The following is a 23431-nucleotide window of genomic DNA, read 5'->3' as shown; positions in this document are numbered from 1 at the left end:
GTGACCCATGCATCTGTCTGTAAAAGCTCTGAAGTCATATTCCCCTGTTTTCACGTGCTCGGAGCAGCAGTGCAGAAATGCTGGAGCAGATGATCATAGCAATGGCTGTTCTCCTTACTCTCTTCTATGCTGAATTTACTGAATCCTCCTCAAGCTGCAGTCTCCACAAAGGTTTGAGATTTTCTGTTGCTTCTTAATTCAGTTGCGCAGTTGATTTATGTGGTGTGCAGCATATGAATCCTTGTGGATATTTATAACTGAGTGTCTCCAGAATATTTATTAAAAAGAAATGTTGTATAATTGAAATTAATATTACAAAATTAGACTTTGCATTAAAGAAACAAGTCAACAGACAACAACAAAAAAGAGGGGGGGAAAGCAGCGAAGAAAACGGCCAACTCCATGTGCAGTGCACCACATCCTCAATCTCTAACTTTCTCTTTCAAAACAAAATGTGCATATATGCTTTTATCTTTCAGCCGAAATAAAAAGAGTGGATGAAAATGCAACAGCATTTGTGTCCTGTCCAGCACTTGCAGAGCATGAAAACCCATCTATCTCTCTATACAAGGGAGATACAAAGCTGCACTCAACAAACCTGAGTGATGTGGACAGTAATCAGTCATGGCAGCGGTTTCAGGTGTACGTAGAAAACTCCTCCGTCTCATTTAAGATTCTAAGGGCTGAAGCCAGTGACACAGGACTCTACAATTGCAAAATCGACACACAAATCAGGACATCTGCATCCCAGACTATATTGCTCATTAAAGGTAAAACAAGAAGTCATTCATTTTAATTCACGTTTGAATGTGTTTAATTCCAGTTTATGATTTGATTAGTGAATAGGCATTGGTCTAATCCCATGCTTAAATAGTATAAACCAACCTATGATAGTCTGCTGCCAAACTGCAGAACAGCTGGATCTTGTCATTGTACCCTTGCAACCTTTTCACTTGATGAGTTAAACTAATACAGAATCATATTAAAAAAGTACTTTTACAGTAGAATATTTTCTTTAGTATTGTTTACATTATTTCAGATGCTCTGCAGCCCATAGAATCAACTGTCACTTGTCCCATTGATCAGACACTGCCACTTGCTGTTGGCTGTGGGGTCATCATTGCATATGATCTGATCATCACTGTCTTCGTCTGTTACCTCAAAGTGAGTGTCCACATCTGCAACCACATGTTTACTCACACAAAATAAATTCATAACCAATTCGAAGTGTTTATATGTGGAATCACACACAATCGAGGTTTATATATTGTTTCCTGTGCTAAATTGCTGATATGGTGTTTTTATTTCAGTATAAACTCAAGAACACAGAGCCACCTGAGAATCCCTACATAAACACAAGACCAAAAGGATTCCAACGACGCTGATGAGCTCAGCAGCATTTATCCAGCAAATATCAGCAGCGTAGCAACATTTGTACCTCCTATCAGCTGAGCAGTATACTGCCCAGAGAGTGTATTAAACAAATCTACTAATTGTTCTTGTATCTATTGCTGTTCAGTATATATGATAGATATTGTATAGTATATTTACACTGGGGGTCAAAGGTTTGGAATCATTAGGATTTTTAATGTTTTTGTTAGAAGTCTCTTATGCTCAACAAGTCTGCATTTATTTGATCAAAAATAAAGTGAAACAGTAATATTGTGACATATTATTACAAAAAAACTGTTTTTCATTTGTATATATTTTAAAATGTAAATTATTCCTGTGAAGACAAAGCTAAATTTCAGCAGCCATTACTCCAGTGTCACATTATTATCCTTCAGAAATCATCCGAAATATGGTGTGGTGCAGAAGAAACATGACTTATTAGTCCGTTTTTATTAAGAAATTCAAAATAAAGCAAGGATGCATTAAATTGCTCAAAAGTAACAGTAAAAAGATTTAATGTTAGATGTTTATTTAATGTTTCTCATGTTAGAAAAAAAAAATTTCTTTCAAACGAATGCTGTTCTTTAGCAGGGAGTTTTAACTGCTGGATACTTCACCTGTTTTCAACATTTATAATATTAAGAAATGTTTCTTGAGCAGCAAGTTGCCATATTAGAATGATTTTGATCCCCAGTGGGTGTGTATTTTCACTGAAACACTATGACGCTCTGACTTTAAAGGAAACCTGCTGTGTTTCATTTGTTGCAAACGTGTTTCATTCTGGCATTTCTTCAGTGTGACTTGTGTAGGATTTGAAATCATGATTTAGAGAAAAATACAATTTATTTCATGAAAAAGTCAAGCTAATCAAGATCTTTTGTTGAATGCATGATCTGTTGTAGGCTACAACAACATTACAACAATCTCATCTCAGTTTTATCGTCTGTAACTACTGCATCTGTAATTACAGTATTGCCCTTAATTATGCAATAAAATGCAAATCTGAACCCCACTGTAAACTGTACAATATACTATTATAACAGTATAATTCGTTAGCAACAGTGAGACAGGAAATTACAGGAAAAAAGAGGAGGGTGGTGGGTGGCAAGACGGTAACCACTGTTCTCCAAAATGTCATGCAGGAATGCAAATTTTAGTTTCACAGAAAAACATATATATACACAATAAATGCATTATAGCTATCAAAAGCTTTAATTGTAATATAAGTAAATAGTAGGAAAAAGCACCTAGGCTCATATAAAGTGTGGCCCTAGAGAATGGAATACAATTAATACAATTCAGATGAAACTTAATAATATCATTTTAGTCTTTAATGAAGATTGCTCTTTTTCAGTTTCCAATATAATCTGATATGATGCAATAATGAACAAGTGATCAGTAGATATGTTGACCAATTGAAAAAATAATTTATTGAACTAATTCCGAAAGTGCTGAATCTGATTTCAAGTGTATCTGATCTGAGTATTTTCCCCAAATTCAGACTAGTCAAATAATCTCTTGACCACTGGGCTTTATGATAGGCTGAGAGTCAAACCACACCCTTAACCAAATGTTCCAGTTCCACTGCTATTGTACTGTTTTTGCTCGAGTCTCATTCTGCTCATTCGATTTTTTTCCCTTGATTACACATATTGTGCACATATATTACTTGCAAAATTTTGAGCACTTTACGGGCATTTGCAGTCAGCTTGAGGTTTCCTGCTACGTTACTGATGTCACAAAGATTTTTCCAGAACTCACTCAAGTATAAAGAGACAGGGGGGATACCTCCACAGTTATTACATGACACAATGATTATCACACTTATTAGAATCTTGATATATATCCCGCTAGGATTGGGTAAGTACCAGCTGAGCTTCAAATGTGTGTTGCTTTTCAGGAACATGGATAGTCTAGATGGTAACAGCTTTACCTCTGTATAGCAACACTGCTTGAATACTAAAGTATATTTTATTAATAATTACTTTTTTATGAAGAATTGATCTATTATCTCTTGTTCTATGACTGTTAAGGTGATTATTTTAATATGCAGCAAAACTGAAGTAAAGTGGGTCAAACTTTGACCTAAATGTAGCTACAACTTCCAACATGATCCGGATCCTCATTTTCAGACAGAATTCTTGGAATATTAGTATATATGTGTATATTATATTAGTTTAATGTGAACCTTGAAGTACTTTTGTCATAGCTGTTCATTCAGATGAAAACTTTAAACTTTTCTGTACTTAACATTTGTGGTCCACCCAAACAGAACGAAAAAAATAGAAGGTAGTGAGTATTTGGGTTGCATCTGATGATCTTTTGTTTTGTTTCCAGCTCTGCGTGTGTCTCAGCCTTATCGTGTGGTTGGGAAAGAGGGAGAAGTCCCTCTCCGCTGCTCCTTCAGTTCAAAGTTAAAGCCTGAGGAAATGCAGGTATCTCTATACAAAGGTTTGCACGGCCGTGAGAGTCTCTGTAGCGCTTATGTCAACCTCTCTGAGCCCTACTTCACAACAGATGGCACAGTTAATTGCAGAGGGAATATTAGCTCTGGAAGAGTGGACATGATCATCTCTGGACTGCGAGGGAACGACACAGACATCTATCGCTGTGAGATTGAGATTCTCTTCCCACCTCCGTATCTCAGAACGATTGGGAACGGCACTGTTGTTTACATACAAGGTAAGCGATAGCCTAGTCTTGTTTTCAGTCTCTTGCATGTGGTTTCCCCATAGTTTCGCCTTTTTTGTACAGTTGTTAATGTATAGATGATCTACAAACACTATTGTGCTTTTGTATTAATAGCTATTACTAATAACAATTATTGAAATAACAAACAAGCAATGCATTTGAGAAGATAGCCATAATGTAATCACTTAAATGAAATACTGTATGTCATCATACATTTTTTTTTTATCCCAGTAACATTCTTTTAATAGCAAATTTGAATATAGTGTTCACGACACTTAGCCGTAGTTCATTGTTAAAGCGCTAGAGAGAGCCAGATTATAAAACAGTGAACAAGGAAATGTTGTTGTCACCTGAGGTCAAGTGGGTGGAAATGGGGCCTCCCCGGCACATTCAACTTTACAGCGCTTACTGCTCTACATTTTGATATTACCAGTGGAAACTTTGACTTTACACGAGAATGATGTTTTTCTTTGAAAATGTAGATTTCTTTATGACGCAAGTGTGCTAACGTAAGCGCTTAAAAAGACAAAAGAACTGAAAAAAACAATCATCAAAAGATGAGAAGGTTAGCCGTTAAAGACCGCCAGCTTCCTGTTGTCAAAAAGGTGGAGGCCTCATCCACTAAATTTTGATCGTTGTTAAAAATGAAAATGACAAAATAGCCCAAGTTTTCAGTGAAAGTAATACTGGGTGGGCGTAGCGTAGGGTGCAATGAGAGCAACTTTAGTAATAACTAAATCTTTTATCTTCTTTTATAGAAACTCCAAACTGCCCCACTGCATCCACCCAGAGCCAGAGCCAGAGCCAGACTTCAGAGCGGGAAGCTGTCAAAAATGATGTAGACCCACTTCCTCTGCTATATGCCATCCTAATCATCACTTCCTGCAGTTTAATTCTACAGGTGAGAAACATGTCTATTCTAATGATTTTCCTTAACAGACTGCCCCGCTGAAAAGATTAGCATGGCGGGTCATGCTGTACTGAATTTGTGAATAGATTTACTCAAGTTTAGACTTTGACAATAATGTGAACAAATGTCACTCAGATGTCACTCATCTCTATTACACAGATGATCGCCTGCAAATGGAGGGCCTCTACAGCCACGGCGCCTATGCTTTCACAAAAAGAGAGCTATATGAAATTCTAAGGGGGTAATATCTCCGTTTGCATGTACTCACATGTCATTTTCTCCTGCATGTATTTTCATGTAATTTTAACCTGCATATATTGACATGTGCTCACTGTATTTTTCAATTACATGTACTCACATGAATTCTCACTTGCATGTATTCACATGTATTTACACAACATTTGACCACTGTCTTTGTTATTTCGTATTCTTTACATTTTATTAGAATGAAATAAACATATTTACATTTAACCCTTGTGCCGTACTGAAAATCCTGTCACGAGTTTGCCTGCCCATCCAGTCCTGATTGACCCATTGCGGTACTACATAGAGGGAGAAACTCAAAAACTTCTGCTTATATGGGTTCATAATGATGATTGACAGGACTGAATGATTATAGGCTCTTCCCGAACATACGTTTGGAACTTTATTTACCTCATTTTAAAAATTGCTTGTAAATTTCCCATTATGCTTGATTATCACCAAATATTGGATTCAATCTTTTTGTTAACTTGTTTTCATACAGTTAGCACAGGTTTTCTTGGAGGTTTTCTGAATGATCGCAGGCTTGATCTAAGCTTATGCACCTCAGTTTTTGAGTGAACATTGCCAGAATTATCTACAAATAATGCTTTCTTTTTTTCAGTCAAAAAATGGAGGTGGTAATGGAGGTATAAGTCACTTTATGACATGATATGACCCTTATAGAAAAAGACTAGATACTGTATTAAAAGCAAAAGATTTCCCCCCCTTTTTCTATTTGTTTGCTATTTGTATTGGAAAAAAAGATTTAAGAGATGATTTAAATTGGATTAATTTTTTTACATCACAAAAACCTGCAATGACCCTCCTCGAGTACCAAAGTGAGTCATATGATGGAGTCAAATAATGCAACAGATCGTAATGACTTTTTATCAATAAAAACAAGTCAAGCTTGTGTCATCCATCAGTATCAATCTTTCTTATCACCAAGACATGAAGAAGAAAAAAGTGACAAAGTCATCACAAATGTTTTTGTTTTGAGAACCTCAGCTATCCATCACAAAAACAGGACATGATTCTACCTGATAACTTGCTGTGCTTTCATATTTGTGATGCTTCAACAGGATGTGGAACCGAAAAAAGCCTGGTTTACATTGTATACGTCTGAATCACAAACAACTGTGGCCACAACTAGGACAGGTTAACTTAAACTTTAACTTTAATCAGCACTCCTTCATTTATTTGCCTAATTGGTAGTGAAGAAAATAAAAAATGTATATGTGACCCTGGACCACAAAACATTTTTCGAAATTGAGATTTATCCATCATCTGAAAGCTGAATAAATAAGCTTTCTGTTGATGTATGGTTTGTTAGGATAGAACAATATTTGGCCGAGATACAACTATTTGAAAATCTGGAATCTGAGGGTGCAAAAAAAATCTAAATATTGATAAAATCACCTTTAAAGTTGTCCAAATGAAGTTCTTAGCAATGCATATTACTAATCAAAAATTAAGTTTTAATATATTTACAGTAGGACATTTCTCCAAATATCTTCATGGAACATGATCTTTACTTAATATCCTAATGATTTTTGGCATAAAAGAAAAATCTATTATTTTGACCCATACAGTGTATTGTTGGCTTTTGCTACAAATATACCCAAGCGACTTAAGACTGGTTTTGTGGTCCAGGGTCACACATGTAAATAATGTGTCTATATGCTGGCTAATGTAAAACCACAGTTACCCACAATTTTACATAGCTGAACATTTATCATAACTATCGTGAACAAAATTAGAATACTGTATCTGACTTTTTTATTCTTACGAAACTAAACTGCATATGAAAGTAAGTGGATCAGAATTACTTTATTGCTCATTAAGTAAGATATGGGTTTTTCCTAACATGGCTGTACATCAAACATTTTCCTTTCAACAACTTAATATTACAAGAAAGCTGCCCACTCACTTCCTCACCGTCAGACATGTGCCTAAGCTGGGACACCTTAAGAAAAGAGATCAAAACTCAAATTGTATCACAAATTATGATTCACTTTACAATAATGAATTGTTTATCAAGTGTGTTAAATGTTGCTGTCTTCTCTTAATCAATTTCTCACATCATACTGAGCAACAAATATGATGTCTGTGGGTGATATTAATTGTCCAACCCACATACTTCCTGTGTTTTCTCACTCCAGCAAAAACAAACTGAAGAGCTTCGGCCAGCATCACACTGTCAAACTGACGAGGATACGTTAACATGCCTGACAGGTTCACTCTGCTTACTTTCAGCTTTTGTTTCATACTTCACAATGGTAAGAGGCTAACCTTTTTAATGCTGTTGTCAGTTACTGGTCTGTGTACATTCACACCAAACAAGCTGATTAAAACAGATGACACTAATTTAGACCAGCTTAAATTCCTAGATGGTCTGGTCTTGGCACCGGTTTTAGATTGGCAATAATGGTTTCTTACTGGCACAGTAAATTACACTGGTAACCAGCAATAAGTTGGTTTTAACTGGTCATTTTTATGGTAAATTTAGCTCAACATGTTTAAGTCAACAGTAAAAATCAGTGTATTAAAATAAAACACTGCATTAATCAGAATTATATAAATGCCCTGATTGCCAAAACCAGATTAAACAAATATTCTGGTTTGCGGAGACAGTTGTCATATGCCTATATTCACTTTGAGTCCTGTAAAGTATCATGAATATAACTGAATATTCATTTATTTACATTGTTGTGTACAATTTTAATGACGTGAATGAGAATAAGCTGATTAAATTACTGTTCAAAAGTACTAAATGCATCATAATAAATAGCAAGAAAGAACAGAATATCAGGAAAATAATGTGCATGTCTCATGCTTATTTAGATTAAGCTGATTATACATTTCAGGAATATGTATATATTCAGGAAGATTCATATAACTGGTATTTTCAAAATAAAGACTTAAACAATTGTGTGCATATAAACATGGTCAACGTCAAACTGTAAAATCGAAATATAAAACATTTGATCTATAAATTAACTAAACTGATTTTCTTCTTTGTCACCTCAGTTTGTAGTTGGAACGTGAGTGAACCTCTCAACCACACATTCAATGACGACGACTCGGTCAGTGTCACATGCATGTTTAATGGAGAGGAAAAGTTTGAATTAGAAGCTAAGTTGAAAATGAATGATAAATATGTTTGTGAGGTTTATAACAAAAGCCAAGAACAGGGCACGCATAAACATGACTGTACATGGCAGCATAAGGACAACAAATTCACGTTCACCTTAATGAAACCTGAGGGCTTACACAAAAATACATTTTCCTGTGAGATATCCAAAATTAAACCATTTCCAGTCAAAATTCAAGAAGGACCAAAAACAAAGCTTTTCCGAGGTAAGTTCACCCAGTGTAAACAACACAGTACATCAGTTTTATATACCCAGAAATGCATGCAAGGAATGTGGAATATTTCAGATTTAGTTCGAAAGTAGCTTTTTTTTTTTTAAATCAATAACCTTTATACAATTTTTTTTTAAAGGTTGCAATAAGTCTTTGGCTCCACCGAAGAACAGTTGTCCATTCACTAACCAAACAAATAACCAGGATCACAGACCTGTAGAAAGTCACACACCTGAAGAAATGTATACCCTATTAATCTGTGGTCTGATAATAGTGGTGGTAATGCTGTCTGTCTACAGCATTATTCTTACGGCAGTCTACATAAGATTGAGGGTAAAACTTATTTACTAACTTTTTATTTTATGTTTGTGTTGTTTTATACTGTCTAGATGGAGAGGCTGTGCTATATTGTGAGTATACTGCAGTCACTGTGCTGTTATTATGCACAACGGATTGACTATATTCACACTACATACAGCATTGCCTCAAGGACCTTACTGCTTTTATAAAACAATCACCACTTAATAAATAATAACTTAATGCTGTTTTGCGCTTTCCATGCTGTTTTCCCCCGTCTTTTATGTGCAAGCACTACTTCTTAGCATTAGCATCTGCTGTTTATTGGGAATTTAATAAAATTGTCAGCTTTACTTAGTATCTTTGAAAACATTTTGTAAGGAATAGTTAACCCAAAAATTAAAAATTTCACCCTCAGGCCATTCAAGATGTAAATGAGTTTGTTTCTTCATCAGAACAGATTTGGAGAAATTTAGCATAATATCACATGCTCACCAATGAATGGGTGCCATCGGAATGAAAGTCCAAACAGCTGATAAAAACATCACAAGTAATCAACATGACTCCAGTCCCTCAGTTAATGTCTCGTGAAGTGAGAAGCTGTGTGTTTGGAAAAAAAAAAAGGAAAAAAAAAATCCATAATTTTTAACTTCAAACAGTTGCTTTCAGCTAAAGTAGTCCTCTATCCATAGTATTGCTTGCCCTATTTCTCTCAATCAGAGGAGAAATATGCACAGATCAAGCTCCGCAAAGTTATTATGGATTATTTTGGCCAGTAGAAAGAGTTTAAAGTTAAACACCTCAATGATGGATTTGTTTCTTACAAACACACAGCTTCATAAAACATTCATTGATGGACTGAAGTCGTGTGGATTACTTGTGGGTTATTGTGACATTTCTATCAGCTGTTTGGACTCTCATTCTGACGGCACCCATTCACTGCAGAGGATCAATTGGCGAACAAACGATGTAATGCTAAATTTCTCCAAATCTGTTCTGATGAAAAAACAAACTCATCTACAATTTGGCTGGCCTGAGGGTGAGTACATTTTCAGCTAATTTTCTTTTGAACCTTTTTTTTTTTTTCTCTATAAGTATAGATAAAGCTGAATGGAATCACAATGTAATATAGGCATCAAATATGTTTGATTATTCTAAATCTAATACAATTACATTGATATCCTGCAGTTGAGCTGATATGCATTTATACAGTATATTGTGCTGTATTTGTCTTCCTCTCCAGGCCACAAAGCCTGAGTCTTCTGACACACTGACCTATGTCCCAATGCAGGTAAGTTCTTTCCTCTGTTGTGCCAACACTGTATTTGTGCCAGTAATGCAATATGCCTGTGGCCGTCTGGTACACCAGTTCTTCAAATGATTTTACTGTTTCAGAGGAATGTAAACCGGCGTGATCTAGACAACACCGAATATGTGGACATGCGTGAAGTGCAGAAACGGGGAGGATCCCACAGAGATATGAACCACAACTCTCATCTTGCTATTGCCTGAGCCCATTTCTGGCATAAGTGAGCTCATGCTTTAACTGCTCTAGGACTTACTGCTGGATGAATTTTACTTAGGCTACACTAAAGAATATCACAGGACAAAACTATTGCCTTTCTACCAAACAAAACAGACTTTCCTGAATGCCTGAATCTGCATATTGCGGCTGCACTGCATACATTACGCAGTCTTGATGTTCTCTGTGTCAGATGGTTTCATCTGGTGGCTTGTACAACCTAATGCTGAATTGTAGATATGCCAAGCTAAATGTATATGAAGTATTTAGCTTGGGAATTTTTTAATTATTATTTTGATCCCATGGACCCCCCCCCCCAAAAAAATTATAACGTTTTTTTCTAACAATAAATATATAAAACAGAGACTATATTGAATGATTATTTAAATTTGCTGATTATATGGTGAAGTAAATAAAGGAAAACACAGTAACATAAGATCTCATAAATGTGGTATGTAGATGTGAATGGCTTAGCCATGTTATCGATTTAGGAAGGAAATTATTAACAACCAGTCACCACCAGTGTGATCAACACAGTATCATAAAAACTGTAACATACTGTAAATCACAGTATTTGCGTCTACTACAGTTTGTTTCAAACATAGACAGAAAGAGATATAGCCTACAGAAATATCTCTTTCCAGAACTACCCACAAATGCACGCAAGGTCATAATATGAGCATGTCTGGTCATAATTCTTGATATTGAGAGATAGGGCTTACTTCCCTCTAAAAATATGTTCAATGTATAATGTCAACAAATATCACATTACACTTTCAAACTAACAGTCTTTTATACCATCTTAGTTAGAAAAAGTCTTCAAAGACTAATTCAAAATTAAGAATCTTTTGATGATGTACAACTACATTTTGAAGGTACCAGCAAACTTTTCACACTCTGTGGAACAACCTCAGCCCAAAGACAACAGCATATAGACCTACGCTTTCGCATCTCTCACATGAGCATAATTTCCACATCATGCAGAAGCTGTGACATAAACCAAGCAGGTTTGACTTGTCACAGATTTACAATATCATTCAACCTCAAACCACATCCACTCTATTCATGTAAACATGTATATTTTCCATCTGATAGTGATCTTTTGATTTGTTTTTGAGAACTTAGGTTGCATTATTAATTTTTTGACAAAAGAACACTTTGAAAACTTCTGTGTTTCTGCCTCCTTATTCTTCTGAATCCAATTGTGCAGATCTTTCCCTGGAGATTTACATGCACACAAACTTGCCATCCTAAAATCAACAACACACTAATGTTTTTATTCAAGCAGCATACTGTATGCTTCCTACAGAGGGTTAACGCTCCCGCTGAACCGGATATGATTCTTTCTCCGTTTCACTGTTGTCGTTGCACGGCCAATGGCGGGCGGTGCCTGAGCATTTATCTGAAAAACGTACGTTTCGCTCAAATATACTTGAATATCGATCGGCCATTTAAAGCTTTTAGATCGCACGTGTGTTTTGGCCTATCAGCATGGATGTGAATTTGACCATCTCTCTGATGCGGGGCCAGATGGGCGCTGTTATTGAGAAAGCCGTGAACGTCGCAGTGGAGACCGTGTTAGGAGAAATGATCCGGGTGGTCGGGCTCAAATTTGAGGAGATCAAACGGGAGATGACAGCTAAAGAGAAGGAGAATGAGAACATCAAGAGGATGTTGGAGACGTCCCGCTGTCAGATGAAAACTATGCGCAAGTACATCAGCGTCCTGTCTGTTAAAGAGCCCAACCACAGACTGTATCAGGGAGATGGAGACATGGCAACAACATCCACAGGGATGCACTGCAGAAGAGGGCCGATGAGCAATCCCCCAAACCCCTGTCCCTGTCCCAGACCTAGATTCTCTGAGCCAGCCCCTGTAACGTTAGCTGGACCCTCATGGGTGAGACAGCAGATGCACATGTCCAAAGAAACATTAAGACGTGAGAATCACATTCCTGAGGTCAATCTTGAAGAGACCCATGGATCAACAGTTCATAAAGGTATGAAACGCCTCCTTTATAGACATGTATGGGCAATGCGTGTTATTCAGCACTTTTGCATATTCCCATCATGTATGTCTTAATTAAAATATGACATTAGGTAGCAATTCTTTTGCCACAGTATCACAACCAAGTGAACATAAGACTTTTTAAAGGGTCATGAAACCCCCTGTTTCAGCACTGGTTAGTTCTCGCCACAGTTTAAAAAAAAAAATGCTAAAAAAGTGGGCGTGGTGCGCAGCGGAGCGGAGGAGGGGAGACAGACAACACACACAGCTTCAGGTTCAGACAGTTTCATTTCGCTCCCATCGAGTTAAATACACAAATAAATGCACAGCCGTTTGCACTCTGCATCGAAAACATTTATATGAATGCGCTGGGGCACCTCTGAGAACTTTTAAGGCTTATTCTGTGGCGTTTATATAAGCCTTTTGACGGGTTGTGTCACAGAGCTGTAAAACGGTTATGCTCACCAAGTGAATGAATCGCGTTTGTGCCGAACTCTTGTTACAAAGCAAAAACAAACACTCTTCTTCGATCCATGAACGTTTCTCTCAGTTAATGTGCGCGATGTCATCTCACAGTCTGAAACTTCTGTTTGTTGTGAATAATTAAGCGAAACCTCTTCTCATAGGATAAGAACACGCAGTCTCATGAATAATATAATAGACACCGACGTGTCATCGATGTACTATAGTCCATTTCCACGTCACAAATTGTAGCACAATGTAGACAACACAAAAACAACACAATGTAGATTTTAAACCCGGAATTTCATTCATTTGTTTTGAGATCATCTTGCCATGTTTGCCACTAGGATAAAAACATATTACTTAAGAAAGATTCCAGATATTATTTTTTTCGTTATGGTCTTTATATTGTTTTATTTAGTAGCCAGTTTCTTACTCAGTTTTCATTTCCATCCTGTTATCATTCAGCAGGATGTGACAATTTTTGTTGGAGACAACAGTGCAGGCATCTCTAGCTAGGTATTAGCATTAACACTTGATTAGATGTCTTTAAATATGCTTTGTCCTTAAAAAGTCTTAAAATGTCTTAAATAACGTTTTCATAATATAAGGCTTTAAAAAGTCTTAAAATGTCTTAAATTTGGATTCGATGTGTCTTAATTATTTTTGGTCTCATTACCGCTAACATATCTTAAGTCTGACGGACCTAATGACTTTACAATCATTGGACAGAAGGAAGATGTTTTTTTCCCTAAATTGTAATAATTTGACATGTAAGATGATGCATACATCTAAAAAGGTTAAACAAATAGGCCTTCGTAAAGGTAAATATGCAGATTTAAGTATGTAAAAGCTGACAGAACACTGATGAAAATATTGCTTCAGAATAAATTGTTTACTCCACCAAAAATCTCAGTGATGCAGTTATTTTGCAGGGATATTTTGTATGGAATATTGTCTGCTGACATGAAAAGTTCACTGTATATCATAGTAATAAATACCATTTATTACAGCATTGATATTTTGTTTTCTTTTTAATTTATACACATTAAATATTACATATATGTATGTAATAAAATGTGTATTTCCATTACAGGTTTAGGTCTTAAATTTCATATAAGGTGGTATTAAAAAGGTCTTAAAAAGTCTTAAATTTAACGTGTTCAAGTCTGCAGAAACCCTGTGATATGATTGTCAAAATTTAAAAAGACGCAAAAACGCAGTGTCAATGCTTCACTGAGCAGTGGCTAACTTTAGCTCTTTTTTTCCATCCTGTTAAGTTCCATCCTGTTATTGTTCTTGCTGTTGTGTAAATAATCATATTATAATTTTCTAAACTATGGACTACACTTTTATACACTTCAATTTTTGTAGTAATGCCTACTTAAAGTATAACACGCATACTAATTTCTAAGAGCTGCATAACAGGACTGACCAAACAATTCCATTGTCAGTAATGATACAAGCAAATACCACAAGACATACATCACAGACACATTTAAGGAAACATGCACAAATAAACAAATAACCACATGAGCACTAAAAGGCTCTATACATGAAGCAAACCCTTTTATAAACTACTTTTGATTTGTATTATAAATAGATCCTTTTTAAAAATCCTTTTTAAGAAGTTACAACGCTAAAAATGTGCTGCGTAACAGGAATGACTAAAACATTCCATTATTAGTAATTGCAGCTATAGACGGATATATGTTAATTGCTGATCATATATTCTTAGAACTAGTGGTAGGCCAATATGATATCTAAAGCAGAGTTGTCTTATGATGGCACATATCATATGCACAACAGTAATACATTTATATAAACACTTATTTTCAAGTGTCATGACAATTTCTGTTAAATTGTCAAACAGGACGGAAGATAGTTTTAAAGGGAGACAAACAAACTGTTCCTACAAAACCTGTTCCTACAAAGCATAAATTATGCATAATTACATGCAAGTAACCCTAAGCCAAACCCTAATCCTAAACCTAACCATATAGTACGCAGATGTAGTTAATTAATATTACTCAGTACTTAAATGTATAATTACATTGTAACAAGGACACCTAAAAATAAAGTGTAACACTGTAACAAGGACAGCTTAAAATAAAGTGTAACCCCAATTTTCTGCTAATACTAATTAATACTTATTCAACTTTGTACTGCACCAGAAATAATGTCACTTTCCTAATGTTTTCCCTAAACTCAACAGATAGTGACTTTTGTTGTTTCCGTAGTTGAGAACTCAAGCTCTCATCTGGTGGACAGTCAGGCGCTTCTCTCTGAGACCATTGATCCAATCTGGGGTCAGGACCCTCTCGCCTCTGCAGAGACTGGACACACAGACATGCTGGACAGCAACGTCCTCTCTGCACCCATGATGGCAGATGAAAATGTGTCATCCCAAACGACAAGCACATTGACCTTTGGAGCACCATCACTTAAAATCAAACAGGAGGAGGCGGAGGTTGAAATAGTCTGTGTGAAAGATGAACCCACAGAAGCTGGAAGCATACATACATTTGAATATTCCAACGCTGAACTTCACCAGCCAGCGGAAGAACCAGAGCTCGGGGTCTCACTAGATCTACGCGCATCATTTCAAGCTCTTCAGAGTTCAAGCACTTCAGCAGACCTTGCAATCCCAGCATTCATCAGTGTGGACCCAACTACCTGTAAGAATACAATTTAACATTTCTGCACTGCTCTATTTTGGAAATATTATGAACATGTACTGTAGATAGTAATGTCTTTTCTCTGGCTATTAAAGCCATCATATTACAATTATGTCACCAAAACATACATAGGTGTACAAACTTTTTTTTAAGGATAAAAACTTACCACTTCAAAAAGAATAAATCTGTATTTTTATTTTAAAATACTTAGACAAGGGAATAAGAATATGAACGTTTTATAAAACTGATTTTAACAAACCGGTTTGTGTTAAAGCAAGATGATTACATTGTAGCAGCTGCTTTGTTAAACAGCTTGCTTTTCAAAATCCTTAGATTAAAGGAAAATAAGTTTTGATCTGAGTTTCCAAAAAAAAAAAAATCTAAAGAAAAGAAAGTGGACGTGAGTGAGTGGACGTGCACCAAAAAAAAAAAAAAAAAGACTAAAAATGATTGAGTGCTTTACTTAAAAGCAATCAAGACAAAGGTTTTATAATTTTATGTAAAAACTAGTGTAACTGTGCAATTAAACAATCAAATTTTGCAAGTATACAAATTTTGTGTAAACGTACAAAACAACAAAATGTACACTAGGACGCCGCAAAGGGTCTGTTTACATGAAGCAAACCCCACTTACAGGAATTACGTCAGTATTGAAAAACCAAAAGTACATCCACCTAGAAAAAAGATTTCCACCTCAGAAAAGGAAGGGTTAGACAATGTGCTAATTCATTTAGTTTGACATTTTGTTTGTATTAATGTTTTCAAAAATAAGATTTTAAAGTTTTTCACTAGCAGTTCTCTAAAAGCAGTTCACTAAAAAAAAAAAAAGAAATTTACTCACCTCATGTCGTTGAAAACCTGTATGAATGTTTCTTTGTGACACAAATATCATAAAATAATACCGGAGAGCTATTCAACAACATTTTCTGAGAAAAATGTGTTTGCCACTTCTGTTTATTCAAGAGGTAAGCTAGAGGTAACCTGAGAGTGTGGTTAGAGGCAGATTTCTGTTTTGACACCGACCTCTTTTCACATAGTATTTGAGACTGAACTGAGGTCCGTGAGCTGTTTACCACTGTAGAAAGAATTGATGGCACCAGAAATGGAAAGCATGGTTATCTTCTCACTGGCACTCATGGTTTGTCACCTTGGTTTTACTATCAAAGCTTGCCATGGATGCGAAGAGTGCAAGTCACTTTCTGAAGGCAGTTTCTACAGAGACAAGCATCAATGAGAAATTCTTGAACTTTTTTTTGATCAACATTTCAAAGCTCAGTACTCAGTTTAGGGTCTGAATAATTTCAAGTACTGCAGTGACACTGATGCTGTAGCAAGTCGTTTTTACACTGAACTTCAACCCTGTAACAATTGATTCTGAAACATTTCTAAATGTAATTCAGAATTATGGTCATTACAGGGTTGAAAAAGACAAAATATCTACATTTTTGTAAAATAGTACTGTCGTTACTTACAAAAGCGTCATATGAAATGACATCAATAAATGTAATTCAACTTGCACATATGATGAATTCATACAAATGATCAAGTGATGCTGAGTTTTGAAAGCATCTGTTCTTTTGGAATATGGAGAAGCTGAGCAAGTCTTCATATTGGATTCCTTTTTCAGACACAGTAATGGAAAAAACAGCTGCTGAAAAACAGAGAGAGTACAGGGCGAGAAGGGATGCTGATCCGGCACGCAGGGAAAAGTACCTCACGAGTGAGCGAGAGAGGTGGAGAAGAGATGTTGAGACAGGGAAAAAGAAGAGAATTGGTGACCTGTGTGAGAAGGCTCAGAGATGGAGGCGCAAGCAGTGGAGAGAGGCCAAAGAACGACAGAAGAGGAGGTTTTTCAAATTAATTGCTACCCCTCCAGACAATCCCGAACCCAGTCTGATGGTGTTGCTGCAACCCTGAAGAGGATGACAGACATACTGTTAAGTCAGGGTCAGGACATCCCAGGTGCATGGAAACTCATCAGGGCCCTTATCGAGGCTGAATAGCCTTAAAAGCGAGGTGGTCGACAAAGCACTTGAGAGGCACTTGAGTCCATCAACATTGAGGCTCCACCAGATGACTTGTGACCAAGTCAATGAGCTGAACAATATTTCAGTAGTAACTGAAAGAGAGAGGGCTGGCTGAGATTGATTTCAATTCACAAAAATTTGTGGGTCATTCATAATGAATATGTTACTCTGTATTTTTTGTATTGTACTATTAGTTACTATGTAAATTAGTTGTTAATATTTAAATGAATGGATGAATGATTGAATCAATTAATGTATATTTCACCAACAGTAGTCACTTCATCCCTGTTATCGTATTCAACCCTGTTGAATTGCATTCAACCCTGTTACTTTTTTTTCCATCACTGTGTTTTTGTAATATTCTGTGTATTTAGTTTACTGTATATGAGGTAATCAGTAAATTACAATATGTTATGCCTGGCTTTACTGAATATCTCTTTAGGATACTGAATCACGAGTTGAACTGAAACATTTTAAAAATAATAATAAAATATATAACATGAAATAAATGTAACTTTAGCCTGAGGTGGGAAAATATTATTTAGATCAGCAAAAACATTTTCATGAAATAATGAGCATTCAAACAATCATAAAAATAAGTTGCATCATTAAATTTAAACTTTTTACAACACAGGCTGAAAACCTTTTTGAACACAGTGAGATTTGTGATCCTTTGTTTCGAATGAATGTTCATGTTTGATTTTCATAAAATACACATTTTGTCAGAATTAAAAATAATGATTGTATTTGAAGAAACCAACACATTTTTCCCACTACATGGCTGTTCATGATTTTTACACGTCGCAAGCCATTCCATGATGGGGATCACAAGAGAAATGCATCAACAAAAACAGGTGAGTCTAGCTGCTTTACTTAAACTTTAAAGGCCACTCTGACATTACTGCACTCAGAGTCACGGTTTTAAAACAACTCCTTTCTTTGCATCGTTTCATTTCCAAAGTAAATCTCTGTACATTTTAAACATTATTTCGGAGAGAACAGTGTTTTTAATTTCACATTAATATACTGTTTCAAGGTATAATGATATAGGTTTGGGAAAATTGTAAAGGTAACCGGGTTGACTGTAACAGGGTTGACCGTTACACAGTTGAGTTAGACAGGTAAAGATCATGACACTAGAGCCTTATTAGAAGAATTAAACGTGGAGCGTTACATTACACAAATACTCAGTTTTCAATCATCAGTTGTTTACTGTACAAAATGATAACAGGGTTGAAATAATAAGGTTGTCCCTACTGAGAAACACGGAAGACATGTCCTTGAAGAGTTTACTTAATGAACAGGTGATGTTGCAATATAGACAGAATTCTATGATCTTAAGCACATTTAAATAAAATAAAGAGTTATGATGGCAACAGGGTTGAAATACCTGGGGACAGCAACTTCAACCTAAATCTAATAATACATTAAGAAAAATGGCATGTTTCTAGCTTGTACTTATTTTTGTTTCAAATAAACGTGTGTAATTTCTAAGCTGGGGGGAATGAACTAAAACAATTTAGTTTTCTTTGTTTACAAAAATGCCTTTATTAATGCATAGTGAAAGTATTCTTTGTTAAAGTCATTATTTACCCAGAAAAAAAGTAAATATTTATTTTCTCTTTTTTTTTTTTTTTTGGTTTAAGTTGGAAATGGCTTCTTACCAGAAATCTAACAACAGACAATGATATTTCTATATGTTTGTTTAATGCTTTTTTAAAATATATTACTGTTAACAAACTTTAAGTTTTAATGTTTGTACATTTGTTTTTACAGCTATGTCGGACGCAAGTCCAGGGAGTTTTGAAAATAATCAATGTACAGGTAAGTTTAATAATTTTATCATAGACAATTAAACTCATATATTTTTAAATAATTACCATTTTACAAATGGCAGTTTCCAGCTAAATCACCTGTGGTATTGCAGCTGTAGAGAGGGCTGTTCTTGAGTCACAGGGAGAAATGGACTTATAAAATCAATCACCTGACTGCACTGGTTCAGTGTCTTGTGGGGAACAAGCACTTTGTGCCTCTACTGCAGATGGAGGATGAGGAAGAGGATTGTGTCTTTCCTCTGACGTCTATGGAGGATCTTGACTGCTTGGAGCAAAGACTTCTGGATAGAGGGACAATGCAAAAATTTGTAAGATTCGTTGCAATTATGCAACTCAAGAAGTGACCAAAATGACTGCATTTTTTGGAGAACTTTTATTCATAATCTATATTTAATTTCTGTTTTAGGTGAACAGATTGTCTGTTAGTAGAGGTCAAACTGTGAAAAAGACCATATGGAGAATTTCCACCAAAGTTTTTTCTTCTAATGTGGCCAAACAGCTCAACTGGTGTGGACGGGGAGACAAGCGAGGCATAAGAAAAACAAATATCGGAGCACTAATAATAGGTATGTCCAAAGTTAATGAAATACTTTTATGGATAAAAGTATGATAGTGATATTATAGCGAAACATGTTTTGTTTGTTGTAATTACACATCTCACTCAAATCACATGTGTATATGTTTTAATTTAAAAATATTCAAGGAATTTGCTATAAAATTTGTTACACTTGTGCTCACTAAAATTTTACAATTGCATGCATATGCATAGTCAGGCCTGTCTGTTCTAGTTCAGTAATGCTATGTTCAGTAATAAATGAAAGTCAATGGTTGTTTTTTTTATTTTTTGGTAAACTAGTAATTTTATCTTTTCAACACACAGCTGCAGCTATGAGGAACAGTGTCCTTCTGAGTCCCACAGAAGCAGAGGCAGAAAAGTGTATCAAAGATTACCTGCGTTTGGCTCCAGGGAGGACATCCTCCTAAACTGATGTAAAAATGTCTGTTTTGATTTATACATTTTATGCTTGTACAAAGAATGACTGTATTACATACTGTTAAATAAATAATTTAATAATTACTTTACCTGTTGTTCAGAACTCGAAATGATTTAGAGTAGTTGGGATTAGGGTTATTAACATGTCCATGGTCAGTGTCAGTTTTTTTTTTTTTTAAATCAAAATAAGGATTTTAAGAAAGTTTATTTAAAAAAAAAAAAAAAAAATCTTGAAGGTTTTTATTTATTTTGCTTTAACTATTGTTAAACTGTCTGTATCTGAATTAATCAGTAAATTCCAGTAGTTTTTCCTCTTGGCATTATTGTATATTTTTATAGAATACAGAATGATGTGTTGTTGAACTGTAAAAATTATTTATTTTCAATGGATAACATAAAATCACTGTTGGCCTGAGGTGGAAAAAGCAATTAACATTTTCATAAAATATATATATATATATAGTAGTCAACATTTAAGTGGATAAAAAAAAAGTTCATCAAAGTTGTCCTAAAACAAGAACACATTTTGGTTTTAAGTTTCAGAAGAATCAGGATTTTAAGTAAAAATGTTTATAGTTTTGAGATTTTTTTGGAACCATTTTAAGCACCTTTTTGCTTTAACTACTTTTAAATTGTCCTGCAGTGTAAAAAGTACAAATATTACATGTACTCCTTAAATTAATGTCATAAAATATGAAAAAAGTTATAAATTACATCATGTCAGGTTAAAGTGGAAAACCAAATGCATTCTAAAAATCTAGATATCTTGGCTATAGTGTAAATGAAACTTGCTCAGTAAACATTGATAAGAAGATACTCAAGATTATCAGGAAACTGACAGGATGTGATGTTGCAGTAAGCAGCCAAAACCATTTTGAGGAGAGGAAAAAGCTGACATGTGTAACATTAGAAACCATGTTTTCACCACACGTCGAAGCTGCGTCATGCACGGAATCGCAACCGATCTGTCAGTTCATGAGTTTCATACAAAAAGCTTTAGAGTGATCTTTTGTGCCACCCTGTGACAGAGTAAACACTGCCTGTTTATTAATGTGTTCAAATGAATGAAGGCTTCTGTAGTATTTCACTGTGTGTGTATATCATAATGTGCCTTTTTTGGTCTTTCTTGAAATCACAGTAGTTTTGAGATGGGCTTTGGTTGGACTGGTTCAAATATTGGAGCACTTATGTGCCAAGCTATTTTAAGTATCAGTGATATACTATTATAGTTTTTTATATTTTCTGATTTTATTTTAAAGTTGACATTTTTTGGTTTTTGAACTTTTTTAATATTCCTATATGTTTTTTTTATTAATTTTTATTTCAATGTTAGTTATTTTAGTAAAAAAAATAAAAAAATAAATGAAACTTGGAAAAGAAATAAATAAAAGAAAATTGGAAATATTGCTTTGGCAACTAGCTGCAAAATTTTTTTATTTTTTTATTTATTTTTTTAATGGTTTTAGTAAAAGCTTTAGTTAACCATTAGTAAACCATTACTTTCTACTTCTGTGAAATGGCTCAATATTTGGTTAAAATATTAAATACTTTTATTAATCTATGTAATCTCTCTCTTCCCTGGCCGCATTTAGATGACGACTCTCAGCTGTCAGTGGCAGGGGTCCAAAAGCAGGTGCGTCCGAGACGTAAGGACCTGAATCTGTATGAAGAATACAAACTCAGCCGGACTCTGAGAGGCCGCAACACGAACCGAGGCCGTAGTACAAACCGACGGCGTGAGCTGGAGCAGACTCTACCGCAGGCTCTACTTGCAGACTTGGTAAGGGAACGAAGGGAAAAGACTCGTCTTCGAGTGGCCCGCTGGCGTGCCAAACGCAAATTACAAGCCTGTCTGATGGCCTCGCAGGCTGCGCAGTTTAGCGGTGCTCCTGTGCAGAGTTCACCTGCCCAGCGTGGCGGCCTGATCTCCTCACGCAGGCGAGGCGGAGTGATGGCGCAGCGCGGTGGGCTTGGAATGAGAAGGGGACTGTCAGAGACTGGCACATATAACCTGCTGCTGCAGCTGGGACCCAGTCCTACTCAATCAGCTGCGACACACGGCATGAATGAGGGTCTGATGCCGTCTGGACCCTCAGCGCTATCACAGCACAGAACCACTGCACCGAGATCAACTTATCAATGATGCAGTTTACTAAGTATTGGCGCGCTGGGTTGTTGTCATCTTAATGGTTAACCATTATATTTTCCGAAGTGAGGCACTTACACTATAAACTTACACTGATCTGTGCAAACCTCATATACAACAAAAATTGGACTATTCATTAAAGGTGCTGTATGTAGGATTGACACCGAGTGGTTGAACTAGGTATTGCAGTCCAAATTCAAAATATCGGAGAGGGTTTTTTTCACCCGGCCCCTCCTCCTCAGACTTGACGCACACGCAGTTTGCCAGATTGACGACACCAACAGGAGCGAGCACACTTGACGATGACTGAAATGAAATGTGCTGTGTTTTCCGCCAACTGGCAACCTGGGGTCCCGAAATACAATTGGGTAAACTTGCAGTGGGCGGGTTTCACAAACCAAAACAGAGACCGACATTACGGCCCGGAACGCACATTTCCAAAGGAGAATAACTTACTGTAGCATTGTTTTTCAGATAAACAAGTATGTTAACTTAGCATGTTTCTTAAATATCTGCAAACATATTATGGTATTTTTATGCTTTAGTAGAGTCAAAAACTTACATACAGCACCTTTAATGTTTACTTTGGCATAGGGCTGGGCGATTTTTCCGAATTTATCGATTAATTTGAATTTAATGTTTTGTCACGATTTTTGTTTTTTATATAAATCTCGATTTTGAATAGAAATATTACCAAACGTGTGATGCACTCTGTGAAGGACCGTAAGCCAAACAGTCAAGAGCGCAAGTCAAATGCATCCATGTTTACATAGAAAAACCATGGAAAAGCAGTGCAATCGAATTAAAAACCTGTAAAGAACTACAACTGTATGTCTGATATTTCATGTTTGCATCATGGTG

At 35.8% G+C, this 23431-nt stretch overlaps 3 protein-coding genes across 4 annotated transcripts; all 3 read left to right on the top strand.

Annotated features, from left to right (window-relative positions):
• Window positions 1–3035: 3035 nt before the first annotated feature.
• Window positions 3036–5393, top strand: LOC107688783 (T-cell-specific surface glycoprotein CD28-like). The gene is made up of 4 exons (XM_016486552.1): window positions 3036–3252; window positions 3730–4074; window positions 4842–4984; window positions 5153–5393. The coding sequence occupies exons 1-4, from the start codon at window positions 3126–3128 to the stop codon at window positions 5228–5230; spliced, it is 693 nt and encodes a 230-aa protein (XP_016342038.1). The 5' UTR covers window positions 3036–3125; the 3' UTR covers window positions 5231–5393.
• Window positions 5394–7447: 2054 nt separating this feature from the next.
• LOC107688782 (uncharacterized) lies at window positions 7448–10721 on the top strand. The gene is made up of 5 exons (XM_016486551.1): window positions 7448–7515; window positions 8267–8596; window positions 8742–8935; window positions 10143–10190; window positions 10295–10721. Exons 1-5 carry the CDS (start codon window positions 7461–7463, stop codon window positions 10409–10411), a joined length of 744 nt encoding a protein of 247 aa, XP_016342037.1. The 5' UTR covers window positions 7448–7460; the 3' UTR covers window positions 10412–10721.
• A 949-nt stretch (window positions 10722–11670) lies between these two features.
• Window positions 11671–22753, top strand: LOC107688758 (uncharacterized). Of its 2 annotated transcripts, none has more exons than XM_016486517.1 (3): window positions 11671–12420; window positions 15131–15568; window positions 22017–22753. In XM_016486517.1, exons 1-3 carry the CDS (start codon window positions 11913–11915, stop codon window positions 22565–22567), a joined length of 1497 nt encoding a protein of 498 aa, XP_016342003.1. In that variant the 5' UTR covers window positions 11671–11912; the 3' UTR covers window positions 22568–22753. The 2 variants fall into 2 exon arrangements, with proteins under 2 accessions (XP_016342003.1, XP_016342004.1); XM_016486518.1 differs by lacking the exon at window positions 22017–22753 and adding an exon at window positions 17196–17928 and having other exon boundaries at window positions 11680–12420.
• Window positions 22754–23431: the final 678 nt, after the last annotated feature.

Source organism: Sinocyclocheilus anshuiensis, unplaced genomic scaffold, assembly GCF_001515605.1.
Source record: "Sinocyclocheilus anshuiensis isolate Anshui unplaced genomic scaffold, SAMN03320099.WGS_v1.1 scaffold9, whole genome shotgun sequence".
In the NCBI taxonomy this organism is placed as follows: Eukaryota; Metazoa; Chordata; class Actinopteri; order Cypriniformes; family Cyprinidae; genus Sinocyclocheilus; species Sinocyclocheilus anshuiensis.
The sequence above is the reverse complement of the archived record's forward strand: the minus strand, read 5'-3'. Positions and strand labels throughout refer to the sequence as shown.

Coding starts and splice junctions, on each gene's coding strand:
- LOC107688783 (XM_016486552.1), top strand. CDS start 3,126: ATGTCACAAAGATTTTTCCAGAACTCACTCAAGTATAAAGAGACAGGG. Junction 3,253..3,729: donor ATATATCCCGCTAGGATTGG/GTAAGTACCAGC, acceptor TTTTGTTTCCAG/CTCTGCGTGTGTCTCAGCCT. Junction 4,075..4,841: donor CACTGTTGTTTACATACAAG/GTAAGCGATAGC, acceptor CTTCTTTTATAG/AAACTCCAAACTGCCCCACT.
- LOC107688782 (XM_016486551.1), top strand. CDS start 7,461: ATGCCTGACAGGTTCACTCTGCTTACTTTCAGCTTTTGTTTCATACTT. Junction 8,597..8,741: donor AAAAACAAAGCTTTTCCGAG/GTAAGTTCACCC, acceptor TTTTTTTTAAAG/GTTGCAATAAGTCTTTGGCT. Junction 10,191..10,294: donor TGACCTATGTCCCAATGCAG/GTAAGTTCTTTC, acceptor TTACTGTTTCAG/AGGAATGTAAACCGGCGTGA.
- LOC107688758 (XM_016486517.1), top strand. CDS start 11,913: ATGGATGTGAATTTGACCATCTCTCTGATGCGGGGCCAGATGGGCGCT. Junction 12,421..15,130: donor TGGATCAACAGTTCATAAAG/GTATGAAACGCC, acceptor TTGTTTCCGTAG/TTGAGAACTCAAGCTCTCAT. Junction 15,569..22,016: donor CAGTGTGGACCCAACTACCT/GTAAGAATACAA, acceptor GGCCGCATTTAG/ATGACGACTCTCAGCTGTCA.